The sequence below is a fragment of the Trachymyrmex cornetzi genome, unplaced genomic scaffold (assembly GCF_001594075.2).
Source record: "Trachymyrmex cornetzi isolate Tcor2-1 unplaced genomic scaffold, Tcor1.1 scaffold156, whole genome shotgun sequence".
In the NCBI taxonomy this organism is placed as follows: Eukaryota; Metazoa; Arthropoda; class Insecta; order Hymenoptera; family Formicidae; genus Trachymyrmex; species Trachymyrmex cornetzi.
Genome location: NW_017296157.1, coordinates 1,843,356 through 1,859,671, shown reverse-complemented (window position 1 = coordinate 1,859,671; position 16,316 = coordinate 1,843,356). Strand labels below are relative to the sequence as shown.

General features: G+C 32.4%; 3 protein-coding genes across 6 annotated transcripts in view; 2 read left to right on the top strand and 1 right to left on the bottom strand.

Moving 5' to 3' along the window:
- Nucleotides 1-5,742: 5,742 nt before the first annotated feature.
- Nucleotides 5,743-6,921, top strand: LOC108758372 (zinc finger protein 449). The gene is made up of 2 exons (XM_018503281.1): nt 5,743-5,890; nt 6,641-6,921. The coding sequence occupies exons 1-2, from the start codon at nt 5,743-5,745 to the stop codon at nt 6,919-6,921; spliced, it is 429 nt and encodes a 142-aa protein (XP_018358783.1).
- A 4,258-nt stretch (nt 6,922-11,179) lies between these two features.
- On the bottom strand, nt 11,180-14,936 carry LOC108758320 (uncharacterized). Of its 4 annotated transcripts, XR_001939943.1 has the most exons (4): nt 14,062-14,936; nt 13,737-13,805; nt 12,622-12,837; nt 11,180-11,521 (listed from the first exon to the last, which is right to left on the bottom strand). XR_001939943.1 is itself a non-coding variant. In XM_018503199.1 (2 exons), the coding sequence occupies exon 1, from the start codon at nt 14,900-14,902 to the stop codon at nt 14,081-14,083; it is 822 nt and encodes a 273-aa protein (XP_018358701.1). In that variant the 5' UTR covers nt 14,903-14,936; the 3' UTR covers nt 13,647-13,805; nt 14,062-14,080. The 4 variants fall into 4 exon arrangements, 1 of the variants encoding a protein (XP_018358701.1); XR_001939944.1 differs by lacking the exon at nt 12,622-12,837; XR_001939942.1 differs by lacking the exon at nt 11,180-11,521 and having other exon boundaries at nt 12,396-12,837.
- A 557-nt stretch (nt 14,937-15,493) lies between these two features.
- LOC108758296 (uncharacterized) overlaps nt 15,494-16,316 on the top strand; it is a 1,552-nt gene continuing 729 nt past the window's right edge. The window contains exons 1-2 of the mRNA XM_018503174.1: nt 15,494-15,637; nt 15,952-16,295. Coding sequence (XP_018358676.1) covers nt 15,616-15,637; nt 15,952-16,295 — 366 coding nt within the window. The 5' untranslated portion in view covers nt 15,494-15,615. The remainder of the gene's footprint in view (nt 15,638-15,951; nt 16,296-16,316) is intronic.

Here is a 16,316-nt window from a genome sequence, read left to right as displayed (position 1 = left end):
CCGCCAATGATTTATGCCACTTTTTTCTCCTTACCGCAGCGACAAGTTGTCTTTGTTGGTCGTTGGCTGCCGTGCGTGCGTACCCTAGTGTATTTCCGTCGTTTTTAATGTATCATATAGAATGGTCGAAAGCAAAAATTAGTATATTTACCATTTTCTTCTATATATTTGATGTATTTTACATTTTATAATTTACGTTATTTTACAGATTTTTTCCTATGTTTGCTTAAGGCTTAAATATTTAAAGTATTAAGGCTCGGTTGCATCAATGTTACTTTGACTTTAAGCGAGATTTAAAACTCTCTCTGTCTCATTTCAAAGTCGAAAAAGTGACAGAGACAAAGAGAGTTTTAAGCCTCGCTTAAAATCAAAGTAACGTTGGTGCAATCGAGCCTAATGTCTAATTTCTTCACCTCTAAATAACTTTATCCAAGAGATATCTCCCAGAATACAATGGAGATATCTCCTGGATAAGGTTATCCGCAACTTATCTGGAAGTGAAGAAATTGGGCATAAATCATGTACATACACCCAAGGACTTCGATTCTTTCCCTCGGAAATTTTCACAAACTGAAAAATGATCACTTTTCTACATTAATGTTCATAGTTTGTACGCGATTAACGACACGACTAAACTTTACGTCTCCTTACAACTAAATATGACGTAAAAATGAAATAACCTGAATTTTTGGAAGTTTTAAAAAAGTAACCGAAGGAAAGAATCGAAGTCCTTGGATGTATATACACACATAGGTATATCTTTTGTTTTGTATATTTTGTTAAAATTTGCGTAGCTAAAATCAAATATGACTTACAATTAATATATAGTAAATATACCATTATTATATGGAAAATTATTACATGGAAATAGTGTTATATGATTTTCAATCCAATTGAGAAAGACTCCATGGTACTTTTGGAGTTTTACTCAAAATATGAATATTTTCTCAACAAAATTTTCTTCTTATGTATATATATATATGTACATGAGAGATATATATATATAATATATAATATATATGTGTATGTGTGTGTTGAGAAAATTAGTGACTTTTTAGTCATAAACGCCTTAAAATAAATACATTTCTGAACATATTTTTATGCGATGCAAGTAAATATCTACGTATATCAATTAATTACAAATAAATTTTAATAGAATCAATGTAATATTAATATTAGAATTATATTTTAACGATTTTATATTTTAAAAGTTGGAAAAATTATGAAGTGTATACGACAATTAAATATTAAGTGCAGCAAAGCGCGTCGGACAGCCACAACGTTCCATATTTTCGTGTGACGCAAGTTTTTGCTTACTACGGACACAATACCTTTCTAAACCGCAGCAATCCGCAAAAAAATGTGCTCTCAATAAATTCGACGAGATTGGGTAGAAATGTACGATATTTGTAGACGCCTGATCCATCATCGGTCATTGACGGGCGTACAATAAAACTCCAGAAAACGATATTACGAAATGAAAGCGATGCACCCACGATCACTCATATTCTTTTTTTCTATTTCAATCAGAACAGACCAATTCGTGACAATTGTAGTGCATGGGGCGTAAAACTATCATGCAAAAGGTACTCGTTTGATGGATCTTTTAATACACAGTTTCGAAACACGGACATTCAAATAGCCGTGTCTGCTACTTCTTGTTAGTTTTTTTAATGAAATCATCAACATATGGTATGCAAAATGTTAAGAGCTTAATCTTGGATTAAAATTAGAAATTTGATCAAATAATCCAGTGTGAGAAATGAAAGTGAAATCGATGTCGAATCAACGTCGATTCAACGTCGATTTGATGATTTTGATATCGAATCGATGTCAAGTTGATGTCGATTCCATTATCATTTCTCACTGGGAAAGGCGGAGTTTGATCGCTTATAAACTATAGTAAATAATTTAGATAATATCTTCAACTTGTTTCATGAAACAAATTTAAGAATCGCAAATTATTCGAGATTATAAGAAGAGTCATTTAGTTTCGAATGTATTTATATAATAAAATATCAACTTATATGACATTGGTCTAGAATTATTAACTTCTGTGCAAGTAGTGAATACTCTGTGAATTCCGGAAATGGTAACAAATAATGGTAGGTAGAAAAGATTTAGGTATTCATTGACTGCAAGCAAAAACCCGAGACGGTCGTTGAGTCAACAATCTCGTCCTTTTACCGCAAAAGACGCAACTTCAACTTGACGCACGGTAGCCGTAATCGGCTGTTGTGAAATCCGTCATTCTAAGTAAGACGAATCGAGAACTGTTAGTAAAAATGAAACTGAAGTATCTTCTCAGATCTGATCAATCCATCATCACGTTGACATCTATTCAAATAGAATATACGCAAATAAAGAAAAGAAAAGAGAAAGGTATTTTAAGTTGTTCAAAAATTTGAGCTTTCAGCCTTTAGAATAATTTTCATTATCTCGTGGATATGATAATAAATTATTTGACTGAATTTATAAATACTGGGAACAATAATAAATATAAAAGAAAAGGTAAATGCAGCTGAGAGTGTTGAAATTTTTAAAGATTTAGCTTTTTTATTAAATGATCCAGGTTATAAATAAATTCGGGATGAAGTTCTTTATAAATTGATTTTATTATTAACAATTTTTTAAGATATAAAATTATAATATTTATTAATGGTTATAAATGTAAATATTTATAATTAATTAATGATATTCCTGTATTTATTCAAGAAGAATTTACAAATATACATCACAATTTATGTTTATTTACTTATTTATTTTTAAGCAAATAATTCTTGCACAATTGCGTATTAATTTACATTTTATTGACAAATTAGAAAAAATGATGAAAGAAAATTCCAGGAAGAAGGTTTATTTGACAAGTTATATAGCCTGTAAATATTGCCATGAAGATCTATTTATTAATACTATTAAAATTGTCTAACTGATGGTAACACGAAGATTGTACGGTAGCGCAAAGTTCAAGCGACAGGACCTTTGCAAAATGAGCAATGCTGCGTGATGAATGCGATGAAGGGCACAGTCGGAGGCCCATCAATGGCTTTCGGCCGATTTCATAGAAACATCGTTTTGACAGAAGAGTGTCGTTACAATTAGTGCAAGCGAAACAGCCGATGGTTGAGAAGAAAAGAGTGGGTGACGTGAATCGGCGGGGGTGGCTATCTGTTACTGAGGGTCGACTCTTTCATTTTCTTTGTCTCTTCGAATGTTACAATAAATCAATGACATGTTTTTGCGAAGTACTATCCTTAAAGATTTTTGGTGTATATACAAATAAAATCAGTATATTATCTTATAAATAAAATATATATTATAGCAATATACAAATTGCTAGCAGATACAAGTAGAACAAATTGCAATAAATTGGTATCAATTGAAACGTATTCTGCTCCACAACAGAATCTGTCGACATAAGCAGATCGCCAGCAGATTCTGGTAGTTAATCTGCCATTATATTGATAGAATCTATTATATTATTACATATTTCTGCTATTATTTTGCTGATAAAATTGGTAAAAAAGACATTTTTACAGACATTTTGTAAAATCTGATTTCGCAGATATACTGGACATACGATAACCTAATTGTCTGTTGCAATTCTCATTATGTGTCCACATAATCACTTTATCGTGTAAAAATTTATTTTGATTTATTCACAAGAGCCAAAGCTCATCATTCAAAATCAAATAAAAAAAAATGAAAAACATACTGAAGATTTGGTATTAAAGTTTTCCTTAATTTTATAAATGCGTTTCAAAAATACTTTATTTCTTTACTTCGCAAATGCAAGTAAACATATTCTGAATGTGATAGATGACCACAGAGATAAAAATATGTATTAAATACTTAAATATAACAATATCGCTGCAAATGTATTATTATGATAAATATTTAAATGCATCGACGGTTGTTAGTGCACAAATTATATATTCAGATAAGGAGATAAAAGATATAATTAATTAGAATGCACATACTGCAAATATAATTAACTTGATTAATAAATGCGATACAACTAATGCTTACGAATTATTTATCGCCTTATCAATATAATTTATGCAGTAATAACCGCAGAGGCTTACATAAACATTTTAATTGTACTGGATTTATTCTTGAAGTGCTGTAAATTTATTTCAAATGCACTCAGTTTATTTTATAATGTAATAAGTAAAAATTGTCTTCACTATGATTTTCTTTTACATTATTAATATTAAAAATACTTAGCATACAATAAATAGCATGAATAAAAATATTATTTATTATATTACTTAATGAATAATAGTACGCATTATTAAAAATAATGACAATGATAATTGGGTTAACATCATTTGAATAAGAAACATTTCAATTTTTATCTGTAACAATATCTCCCACGCTTATATGAAAATAGTCGGGGATTGTAACCCTTCTGTAACCAATAATAATCGGCGTCAATGTGAAATTTTGTGTCACGGGCGTGCCTCGTCGAAACAGTTTGAAGAAAGCGACATGCTCGAGTGAACGGGGTGGGCCTACTGTAGGCCTTGCGACCCTTCGATATCATTCGTTCGTATCGGTTCTGCATCTTTCTCTGCCTTTCCAACCGTGCTGACTTTCCACGCTGATCGTTTCATATCCCTCCCCTCCTTCTGCCTGCACTCGTGCTCCCTCGTAACAAAAGGGGCGAGAGCCCCGTGGCCGCAGCGACCGATTAATTCTCTACAAAGGGGCTGCGTATCTCGCATCGAGCCCTCGACAGGCCCCTCTAAACCCACCTACGGCCTTACTGCCAACGGCGTCCATGCTTTCATCCTCCTGCAACCGATGCTTTAGGACGATCCCTCCCTCCTCCATCCCTAAAGTGGATTGGCTCGACCCCCAAAAGGCCATAGGCAGGGGAAAATATTTCTATAAGTATAAGATCGGGGTGAGCCTAGATTTGTATTCAGTTATCTTTGAACGGCTCTTACTGTCGTGTTGACTGTCCCATTCGTGTATATGACACACTGGAGTCTTACGTGACAGAGGAAGTAGTGTTCAACATCTTTAGTTTTTCTCAAGATGTCCAAACCGAAGACCATGGGTTTATTTCGACCTTGGAACGATCTGGAAACAACAAACGAGACTTCCGGAATCGCTATCACGATTGATAACGCACTCCACAGTATGCCATGCAGCAGGCAGGAAGACGATGAACAAGTCGTGTCCTCAACGACATCGACAACTTTGACGAACACCACCGAAACGTCTGATGACTGCGATGGCAATTTGTTGGATCAAGAAACGGCGACTTCGACATCATTGACCAGTTTTCATCGGATAAAAGAAAGCAAGTCCTTCGATAAAGTAGCAATCAGAACTACGCCATCCCTCGAAGACGAAGATGCCTCCACTGGCATCGTGCAAAGTGCAAAGGACAACTCATGTGTCTTCCATCCGCAGCAACCGCTGGATTCAACGGCTCCGATATCGCGCGCGATTTCTACTCGAAGTTCGGACATCGACGCTTCTAGTGACATTATTTCGCCGAATTATCTCTCGGCGCTCAGAGAATTTCGAACATCGGAGGATTTTACTTCGATTATCGGAACTTATTCGATGACCGCAAATTCAGATGTCGCGGGATCATGGACCACGAGCTCAGAATCACGCCTTCCCGATGTTCTCAGGATACATCCCGGTGTCTATCCAGGGATACATTCCGGATTTCAATCAGGGATTTATCCTGGAATCCTTCCTCTAAATCTTTATAATCATTCAATGGAAGAAGCGGTGCAAATGGTGCATCGACAGGATGTTGTCGCTAAAGAGATAAAAAAAATGCGTCCAAAGAAACACAACTGTCCACATTGCAGTATGGCATTCAGTAACGGCGGCCAGCTTACCGGACATATTCGTATACACACTGGTCAGTTAAAAACTTTAGTATAAATAATTTATAAATTTATACAATGTTGTATGAGTAAAAAATAATCATATATAAGGAACGTTTATATAAAGAACATTTTAAAATATTTCTCTATAAAACAATCTGATTTTTCATGTAATAATATTTAGTTAGACACACACAGAACGTTTAAATTTAGTTCGACAAGTTGTTCTTTTTATTTTATTTTATTTTTATTATATATTTTACTCTCTTTTTATCTTATTTTATTTAAAGCTGTGTAAAGAATTTCTGAATTACCAGAGATATTTAAAAGATAAAAGACATACATAAAAAACGAAAACTGAAAACTTTTGAAGAATTCTTCTGATTTATTGTTGCAAAGTTTTAGCACATATTTTCTTTATTCGTCATTAAAACTAAAAAACATTTATCGCAGTGGAAACCTTTATAATATTTGTATCGTTTTTTTAATGTATAAATACTTTGCAAAATATTTGTAATCCCTACATAGACAACACTTCCATTTAAAATACTTGCATATTTATAGAGAGATTTATCATTCGGAAAAAAAGTTTCTACGTCCACTTATGTATATTTTGATTCAGATTAATTGCTTACGTTATTACCTCGTGTAATAAATTTGTATGCAAATATTCATGATTATCCTAATTTGCATTTAATATCGGCAATTAATCTTTGGATATCATCCAAATAAATTTAGGCAAAAACGATCATTTCGATAGAACATATAGGATTTCGTTCCTACAGGTGAAAGACCGTTCAAGTGTGACGTCGAGTCCTGCGGGAAACGGTTCACCAGAAATGAGGAATTGACGCGACACAAACGAATTCACACTGGTGTTCGGCCTTATTCTTGTGTCTTTTGCAAAAAACGATTTGGACGCAAGGATCACCTCAAGAAGCATATGAGGACTCATGAGGTACGCGACTCGTATCGCGTTTCGACAGCGGCATTAGGCATGATCGCTTCTCTAAGTTATCCATTTCAACAATCTACCGAACTTTCGCCATACCTTTATCAGATCTGACGTTGGATCTTTGATAGAAAGTCGAACACAGTGATCACTTTGACAATAAATAAATTTAATGTTTACAATAAACGTACAGTTATGTACTTTCGATGCTTGGAGAATTTTGACAAGAACTTCGAAGGGTTTTGCATCAGTTAACAAAGGAGCTTATTCGATGGTAATCGTAAATTCAGATACTACAGACTGTGAGCTCGATAATCTCTGAATTTTCGCGACAAATTTATCATACGAAAAGAAAAATGACGCGAATATTTTGCAACGTTACATGTTAGATAAATTGCGAATTTAGATAAATAAGTTAGAATAAGTTCACGTATTTTTTACAGTGTAATATACTAGTTCGATAACGATGTATTGTGATTCCAATCACTACAATAGTACGATATAATCATGCAATCAATCTAACGTTATCGAGATGTTCTCATTTTAAAATTGAATGAATTCTCGAAACATATTACTTATTATTTACCTCATATACTTTTTCTCTAACTTGTAAAATAATATAACTACTTATGTAGTATAATTTGTACGCTCGTGTAGTCATTTTGTTTCTCAATTGGTTTACAAGACTTTTGTGTTACATTTATATACTTGTTTCTACTTATAATCTAACTTATCTTTTATTTGCAATTTATCTAATTTACAATTAATTTAACGTAAAAAACAATTTAATTATTGCCATTTCCGTTCATCTTACAAACCAAGACTTCCATTTCCGTAGACGTTTCTATTTTAACTTCTACTTTTTCTCAATTTTCTTTCATAATATAATGTATATATTTATGTAATATAATGTATATACTTATATAATATAATATAAATATTCATCTCTTTTTTTAGCGTTATATCCTCTCAGCGAATGTTGGCAATTGCCTTGGCTATTATTATTAACTATAACTTTGAACAGTTTTAGAGACATTTTCCCAAAATTGCCTTGAATTCTGAAGTCAGATTTTTTGTCTTTCGGATAAAGTTTTATCGTATTTTGCCTTGTATAATTAATTGAAATAGGTAGTACTTACAATTAGAGTTGTTTATTATATACTCTTAATATAAGTTAGGTGTAACAATCATGTATTTTGAGAAAGTAATATGTTAACTGTAAATATGTGTATAAAATTATAGTATGTTAGATGTAAATAATCAAAGACTGAATATATTAAAAAAGTGTATATTTTATAAATATTTATTAAACTTATATATTGTATTTGTTATATAGTTGAGGGATTTATTGTTGAAATAAATATTTATAATATATCGATAGCGTTTAATTTGAATATAATAGCTCATTGCTCTGCATGTATATATTTTTATTTTAGCAGTAATAGATATTCTTAAATTCTTTAAAATGTACAACTCTAATTGAAACACAGAAATGAAATGAATTGACTTTTATTAAATAATCAGTATTTTATTATTGCAATAATTGAATATTTAAATTACATATGACAATTTTCAATTCTATCTATTAATATCCCCTTCTTAATATATTTTCATAATTATATTATGATATTAGTAGATATTAGCTGATATTAACGAATGATTAGATTATTATAATAATTTATACACTGAGAAAAAAATGCTATTAATTCAATTAAAGTTTATATTACGGGCTGTCACTAATATAAGTGATTAATTCATGCGTATATTTTATTGATATAAAGGCTTGATTATTGAAATAATAATTTATGCCTTTTTGTGTCAATAAAAATATACATGAATTAATCACTTATGTTAGTGACAGCCTGTAATATAGACTTTAATTGAATCAACAGCATTTTTTTCTCAGTGTAGTAATATTATACTCTTTTCTCTGTAATATTAATAATCTCTGTAATATTGTATGTCCAAATCGTAATTGCAATATTTGATATGCACTACTTCTTGCATAAATATGATCGAACTTACAATATTTTAAATCAGGCAACGACATTCGTCCATCAACGTTGCCTCGAGACTACCACCATTTTCCCGGCGATTAAATTCAAGATGGCGTCACCAACCGCACCGATTGCAACCCCTCATGTAATAGAGAACCCCTTGCTCGTTTATGCGACGTACTGTAAAGGGGGAAGAATGGTGGGTTGCGCCCTTTCGCCCTCGGAAACACACACGCGTCTCTCTGTCCGTGCTTTTTTCCGCCTTTTTTTTCATTACAATACGTTTTTATGGGATGTTTCGCGGTTACGTATATGAATCTGTGATTCCGAGGGAAGTATAAAAAGATGATATGCTCACTCGTCAAATCAAAGAATTAAGAAAAATAGGATATAATTCATTTCTTCAGAAAAATCTTTTATATATTTGATTTGAATTCTTTTCGTTTTTTTACTCGATAATTACAATTTCCCAATAGTTTGCAAAATGATCTTTTATGGCTGTACGGTTAGTCACGAAACTAATTATATAAAATATATTTTTCTTTATAAATATATTAAATATTAAATATTTTACTCCAATATTCATTATTTTCTTATTTTTAATGAAGTATTGTATGATAGAGAGAAAATAAAAATTTTATTATTTAATTGCTCCTCCAAAAGAATACAATTCGTCAATGTGTATCTTTCTCTTAATCATTTAGGAAAATCATCAATATCTCGATATTTTTTTCTAAGCCTTACCTGCAATGGAGCACACGCTAAGAAGCAAACTTTAGATTTAAAGTAGATTATAAGTGGCACGCGAATGTCAATTTCTGTCCGGAACATGACACGGATACGATCGCAACTGACAGAACTAATCCGGGAGCTGCTGCGGTAGCTTAGCGTTAAGTGTACCAGATTCTCACACGGGGAGTCCCGGTAGCAATTCGGGTAGCGGAAACCCCGCTGGGACTTTGTCAAGCTCGTTGACACCCCCCTACCGACCTATAGATATATGATCGCGAGCCCTCTAAAGTTCTTTCTCTAGAGTACGAATCTTTCTTCTCGGTCTCTGTCCCTCTTCATCTATTGTACTAAATTTCGTAGTTCTTTTCCAAAGATACGAAACTTCGTTCTCTTTTCTCTTTTCTAAAAGTTCCTCTTTCTAATAAGCAGTTAAGTTTCGTCCTTTTAGATATTTTTCCATTAAGTACTTTTTAGAGTTTTTAAATTGAAAAGAAAAAATTCCATGAACTTTGAACTTTTTTTTTATAAATAATCTTATGATTTCTTCTTCGTTTCTTTTTTTTATTGTCCCCTGCAGGTTGACAGGTGACTTGCTGTTGATCTGGCCTGTCCCAAATCTTATAACTGAAGGGTAACCTTGGGTTAAACGATTATTGAAATGCATCCGGATTACGGCCCTAGAAAAGCCTACCCTAATCTCTCAGGTTACACCGATAATCTATTATTATTAAGTCGACTACGTCCGCCAATAATATTTGTAGCATTCTTCGTTGCTGTTTACTTTTGCACTTGCCGACAAAAATAGACGGATTATTTTACTTCAAACCTCTATTTTTTTTAAGTGAAATAAAAATTACAAATTTACAATTTTTATTCAAACGACAATAATCAGAACGTACAGAGTGTGTGAAATATCTGTATGTAGATTGCGACCTTTTTTTTCACTTATTGAATAAAGGATCCTAATTATATATGAAAAATTGTTCCAGAGAAATTAATTAATTATAAGTTTTCATACAAAGGCAGCCGTCTGATTCACGCTCACAGCACTCGTGAGTTGTCCTTATTTAACATTTGAGAAACAACAGGAATAAAATGATTCTTAAGCATTGTAAACGTGAATCGGACTATACATGATCTACCTTATAATGTGATGAACGAAAAGATACAAGGCTCGATAATGGATAGTTTTTTAGCTATTTTTAGTTTAACACAATTAAGGGCACAATATTGGTCCAATATATCCCCAAAACTTAACCAATTTATGGCTAATAAATTGCTACTAAGGATAATGTTTCAAAGATATAAAACTTTTACTCATAGAGTACCTTTAATACACCATATAGCTTGCAAACTATCTGTTTTTGAGCCTTGATAAGTCTATGACATCTTTTGTTCCCCATATTTTTAAAGGAAACAGAAATTTACAGAAATTTAACACTGATCAATTTATTACTAAAAGACAGTAATTAATAATTTTTTTTAAATACTAAAAATACTAAACAGTTTCTTTAATATTTAAAATAAGTAGATATAATTACTGTTTTTCTATACTGGCAGTATTACATTTCTATAAAGATTATATGTGAAAACTAATCAATTTCAGGATCCAATTTATTTATCGTATAATTAGCGCAGGGTCCTTTGCTATTATATTAACAATTCTTACGCGCATTATATTGGAATCAGCAATCGTGAGTAATATTTACGTCCTATATTCATTCCCAATGAATTTACAATCGTTTCAATTCTGTCTAATAGCTGTCGCTCCGAGGAAATCGCTGTCAGCGAATACAAATTCTTCCGCTTTCGCCATCACCGTTCATTCTTTTCGCCTTTTACGCGCATCCAAACATTACCTGCGCGTTATGTTGTCCATGTCGCAGATCGCTTCCCTTGTGCAGCGATGGACGCCGCGGGTGGGCCTGTATATCGGAATGTTTACCCACGTCATTGTTGCGCGTCTGACACTCGATACGTTCCTCCTAGAATCCGGTTTTAAAAAGCATTTAGAACCCCTAATGGCCAGCCACCTTTCCTCCTGCTTTACGCGAGATACCGCTTCTTCATTGGGAGATCTTTTGCATTCTCCCGTACGAGGACGAGTGTGTTCTCGCGCTCACCAGGAAGCCACGGGCACACCCGGGGCGCCGTTGACTTTCTGATGTATGGATCGCTTGTATCCATTCGCAATTCAAAGACGATGAATACGCGCTGACGTTCCTCGTTGCGCGCACCTGAAAGCTACGGATCGCTCGCAGAATCATCACGACAGGCTAGGCTGCCCGCGGGGATGAGTAAACGGAAGAAGGTGCGAGTAATGTAATCCGTTAATCGAGGGGATCTGCCGGATCAGGATGCGATTCGAGCAGATGAGACGTTTCAGGAGAAAATGATGAAAATGTGTAGTTACAGTATATGCGCAAAAATCTTAGGTAAGAAAGTTACTTGTTAACGATTTATGTGTTCTTTACAATGTTATCGTTATCATTAAATTTCTAGTGTTACTTTTTAACATGATTTATGTGTACTTTACTTTTTTTTCTTATTTTTATTCTATTTTACAATTATGACGGAAACGAATATCTCTGTTCTTGACTTTCAGCCACAAAACGATATTGCTAGTTGTAAAATTGTAAAATTTATAAATAATTAAAAAATTGTTTTTATTAACAACAATTTTTTAAAATACGATTAAATTGTGACATGAAAAATTTAATCACAATGTGCTAATTGTTGAAAAATTATGTATGATTTTTCTGAAAAATATGCAAATAAAAATTATTTTAATTTAGAAATTTAGTATATTTCACTTTCTGCTTTTAGGAAGCAATTTAATATTACATATTATTCTTTTATCTCAGGACATTCGCTGTACTGTTAAATATAGCATACAATCTGTTGTGGAAATCCGAGCATTAATAAATCCAGAACCATGAAAAGCCTATCAGGTGAATTGAAAAATCACGGTCTGCTCAAATAAGCTTCGGCTTATCGTTATATGCATCAATAGACCTGGACGCTTGAAAACGGCTCGATTTCGGGTCGCGCACTTTACTGAAAAATCATCGTTTTTTTTCTTTACCCTCTTTTCTATTCTTTCGAGACTGTCGGACGTCAAAAAATGGGGGCCTTGGTGGGCGGGTGGCTATTCGAATCTTCAAGAAGAGATGAATGAAAGCCAGAAGTCCATTCACACGCGCACCTGACTCCAAGCTTCGAGTCGTGAGAATCGATCCGGAAATTTTTCAAGATCTTTTTCTTTCGCGCTCTCGCCGTTATAGATACTTTATCTAAACGTCTTCGGGAATACAGAATGTAATGCACAAGTAATTTTCTCAGCGATATTTCTTAAACTGTCCCACGATTACGTTTGTGGTCTATGTTATTATATAGATTTCATGTATATGGCATATAAAAACGTGTAAAAAGAAGAAAATACATAATATGAAGGTTTATTATCACCGAATTCAATTATAATATTATAATATAATATATTTCTATTAAATTTTAGTTATTAATTATTATAAAGTGTGACCTGGAATATTCTCTAGCTGTACAATAAATTAATTATAAAATGCAGTTTATCTACTTTAAAAAGTCTTTTTGTTAAATATTATTCTTTATACATTATTGAAAAAAGTAGAAAATCGATTATAACCATATCATGTAACAATAGAATGCATATTATTTAAGTCCAAAAATGAAAATAATTGCCGAATTAAAATTAAATTAAAATAAAAATAGTTTTGTACGCTTCAAGAATAAATTAAATAAGTAAAATGTCTATATGTGCTTCTGCAATTGTTAGTGCATAAACAATATATTTATAATTTGTAAACAGAAATTAAATCTAAAAATGATAATCTAAAGATGAAATTAAATCTAAAAATTAAATCTAAAGATGATACTAATAAATATATTATAAATATATAAAAAATTTAATTATACAATGAATATATATATATATTTATTATTAATAAAACTGTTTTATTAATATTAAAAAAAAGCGGTATTTGTCTGCGGCGTCTGTCGCATTATTTTTAGGTATGGACTTATATCTCTATCATTTTGGAATCATATATCTAATCCGAGACAAATTAAATGCATACAAAGAATTCAAAAGCGCTGACTACCAAATTCTCAGTTTCTTATTCTCACACGTTCCGGAAATTCAATTTGCTACGCGTTAATAATTACCTGCATCACGCTGACAGCTTAAGAGTGATCTCGTGAGAATATAGTAGATCTTGTATTCTTTCTTCAAACCTATACAATAATAATTCAATTATTTGTTTTTGCATCTTCTATAAGAGAAACTAAAAATTATTTAATACTAATTCTAGTAGTAAATGCGATAATATGTAAAAATGTAATGCAATAATGTAATTCTATATGCTGTTAATTGAAAGTAAAAAGAGAGGAAAGAGATATATTAAAACTTTTATTTTCTATTTTAATACTTAATATCAATCTTTTTTAATCGTTAATAAATATTAAATTAAGTTAATAGTAAAAAACATACTTAAAAGTATTTCGGCATTTTATTGTGAAATTAATATTTTTTGTTCGTTATTCTGCTTGTGAGCATCAATCGTTTCGTCAATGTCATCTTTATGCTCCTTCTTATCTTTATGCTCCTCATTATCTTTATGTTCCTTGTCGATATGACCTTCATATTCCTTGTCAATATCATTTTCCTTGTCAATATCATGTTCCATGTCAGCGTCTTCATGTTCCTCTAATGTCTCAGGTTTAAGAAGATCCTTCTTCTTCCTTGGTAGCCATGGACGCGGTGCTCGGAACTCAAGATTGATTGTCTGCCTTTTATCGCCACTATCACAGTGTTTCCTAATTCTCAACAAGAATATATTTGGATTTTCTTCAAGATCGATTGGTTTTACCATCTTTGACCTTCTAACTTCCCTGCCTTCTATACGATAAGGAGCACTCCTGATATCGCCTTTTACGTTTGGATACAACGTGACCGTACGACATCCCGTCTCCTCGCAGGTTTTCTTTGTCGATGGTACGGATGCATCCTCTCGAGGAGTACGACAGAGTTCCAAATTTCCATGAGCCATATCGAATACAAAGCCGTCATTGCACTTTCCTTGGCTCAATGCCGACTCTTTTGAAACTACTTGACCAATGCATTCGCACGGGGGATCGTACTCCTCTCTGATCGTTTCCTTGTGCATCCTGATGATGACGCGATTGTCATTGATGATAGCTTCAATCTCCTTGTGTGGCTGTTTCTTTCTAACAATCTCAGATACGACTATGTTAGTTGGATTTTGCTCCTTGTCAGATATCTCAAGGTTTTTCATCTTTGATTTGCTTCTGCTCAGAAACTGCTTGTTCATGCTTTCTTTCGATGCGGAGATCACTGAGTTTACTAGCTTGTGTGAAGGGGTCGAATACATTCTAAATGCATTCACAGAGCAACATTGTGGAGGAGCTGATGATAAGTGTACGGAAGGAATTTTCTTTGAACATGACGATATATGAAGAAAACTTTTACGATTAATGCAGCAACAAGCTATATTTTCAGATGTTGCATATATATGTTTTGGTTTTTTAATAATTTTGGAGTGCATACAACATTGTGCTGTTTGTTTTTGTAAATGGTGCAGAGTGCCGTGTGGTTGAAAATAACAAGGTGCTTGTAATCTGATTGGTCCAGGACTCAGGGCAGACAATTTTGATAGACAGCCACAATTATAAGTTGCCGCAATCATTCTTGCTGTTTTGTTGTGTTATGTATATGAATAATGGGACTTAATACACACACACATATAACATGATGGCAAATTGTTATGTAATAAATTTTGACTGGGTTATCCAAATGGTGACATGGTGCGAATTGATTCAAATGATGTTAGAAATGGCAAATCTGTGATGTATTTGTTTTCTAACGCGCAATGTGAATATGTCAAATAAAAGAATCGATTTTAAATAACTGTACTAAATCCCAACCACAATTTTATAAAAATGGGACGTTAAATATACAAATAATACAAATAATAATCTTTCTTTCAATAAACATTACATTCCACATTTCAAGTTATTCGTTAAAATGCAATTTTCTAATGATAAAGGTAAATATAAGAAAAATCTGTTTTTGTTAGCTGAAATAAATTTTAATTCAAATGGTTTACTTCAAATTTAATCTAACAGCCAATGCCTCATTTTTAAGAAAATATGTGTTTTTTGCTATATTTAATTATAAAATAGGTAAAAAATTAAAAAGAAACAAAATATTTTCTCTTTTGTACAATATTAAATCATAAAATAATTATTTATATTTAATATTTTTAAATAAAGCATAAATATTTATATATATATACTGATATATAAATATATATATATGTATATGTATATATATTGAAATTATTTTAAATTTTTTGACAAGACATGTGCCTCTGTCCTTCAATAACCCATCTGCCTTGTCCATCATCATCTTCGTCACATTCACTCATCAAGGATACTTGTTCAAAATATTATCAAGAGATTGGAGCTGAGATGATTAGCAATCAGCTGATTATTAGATTAGAGAAAGATAAAAATAAGTCGAAAAAGAAACGGGAAGAATGGGAACCACCTTGCGACTGCGTCGAAATTCAGAGACCAACGAGCAAAACAGGTCCCAAAATAATCAACGCCGATTATGACGATCGCATTATATTTCGCGTTCACTCGGCATATCATTTACATGGAAAAGAAGATCCTTATAAATCGCAAACTGTTGTCTACAAAGTTTGTCCAATTCATTATTAA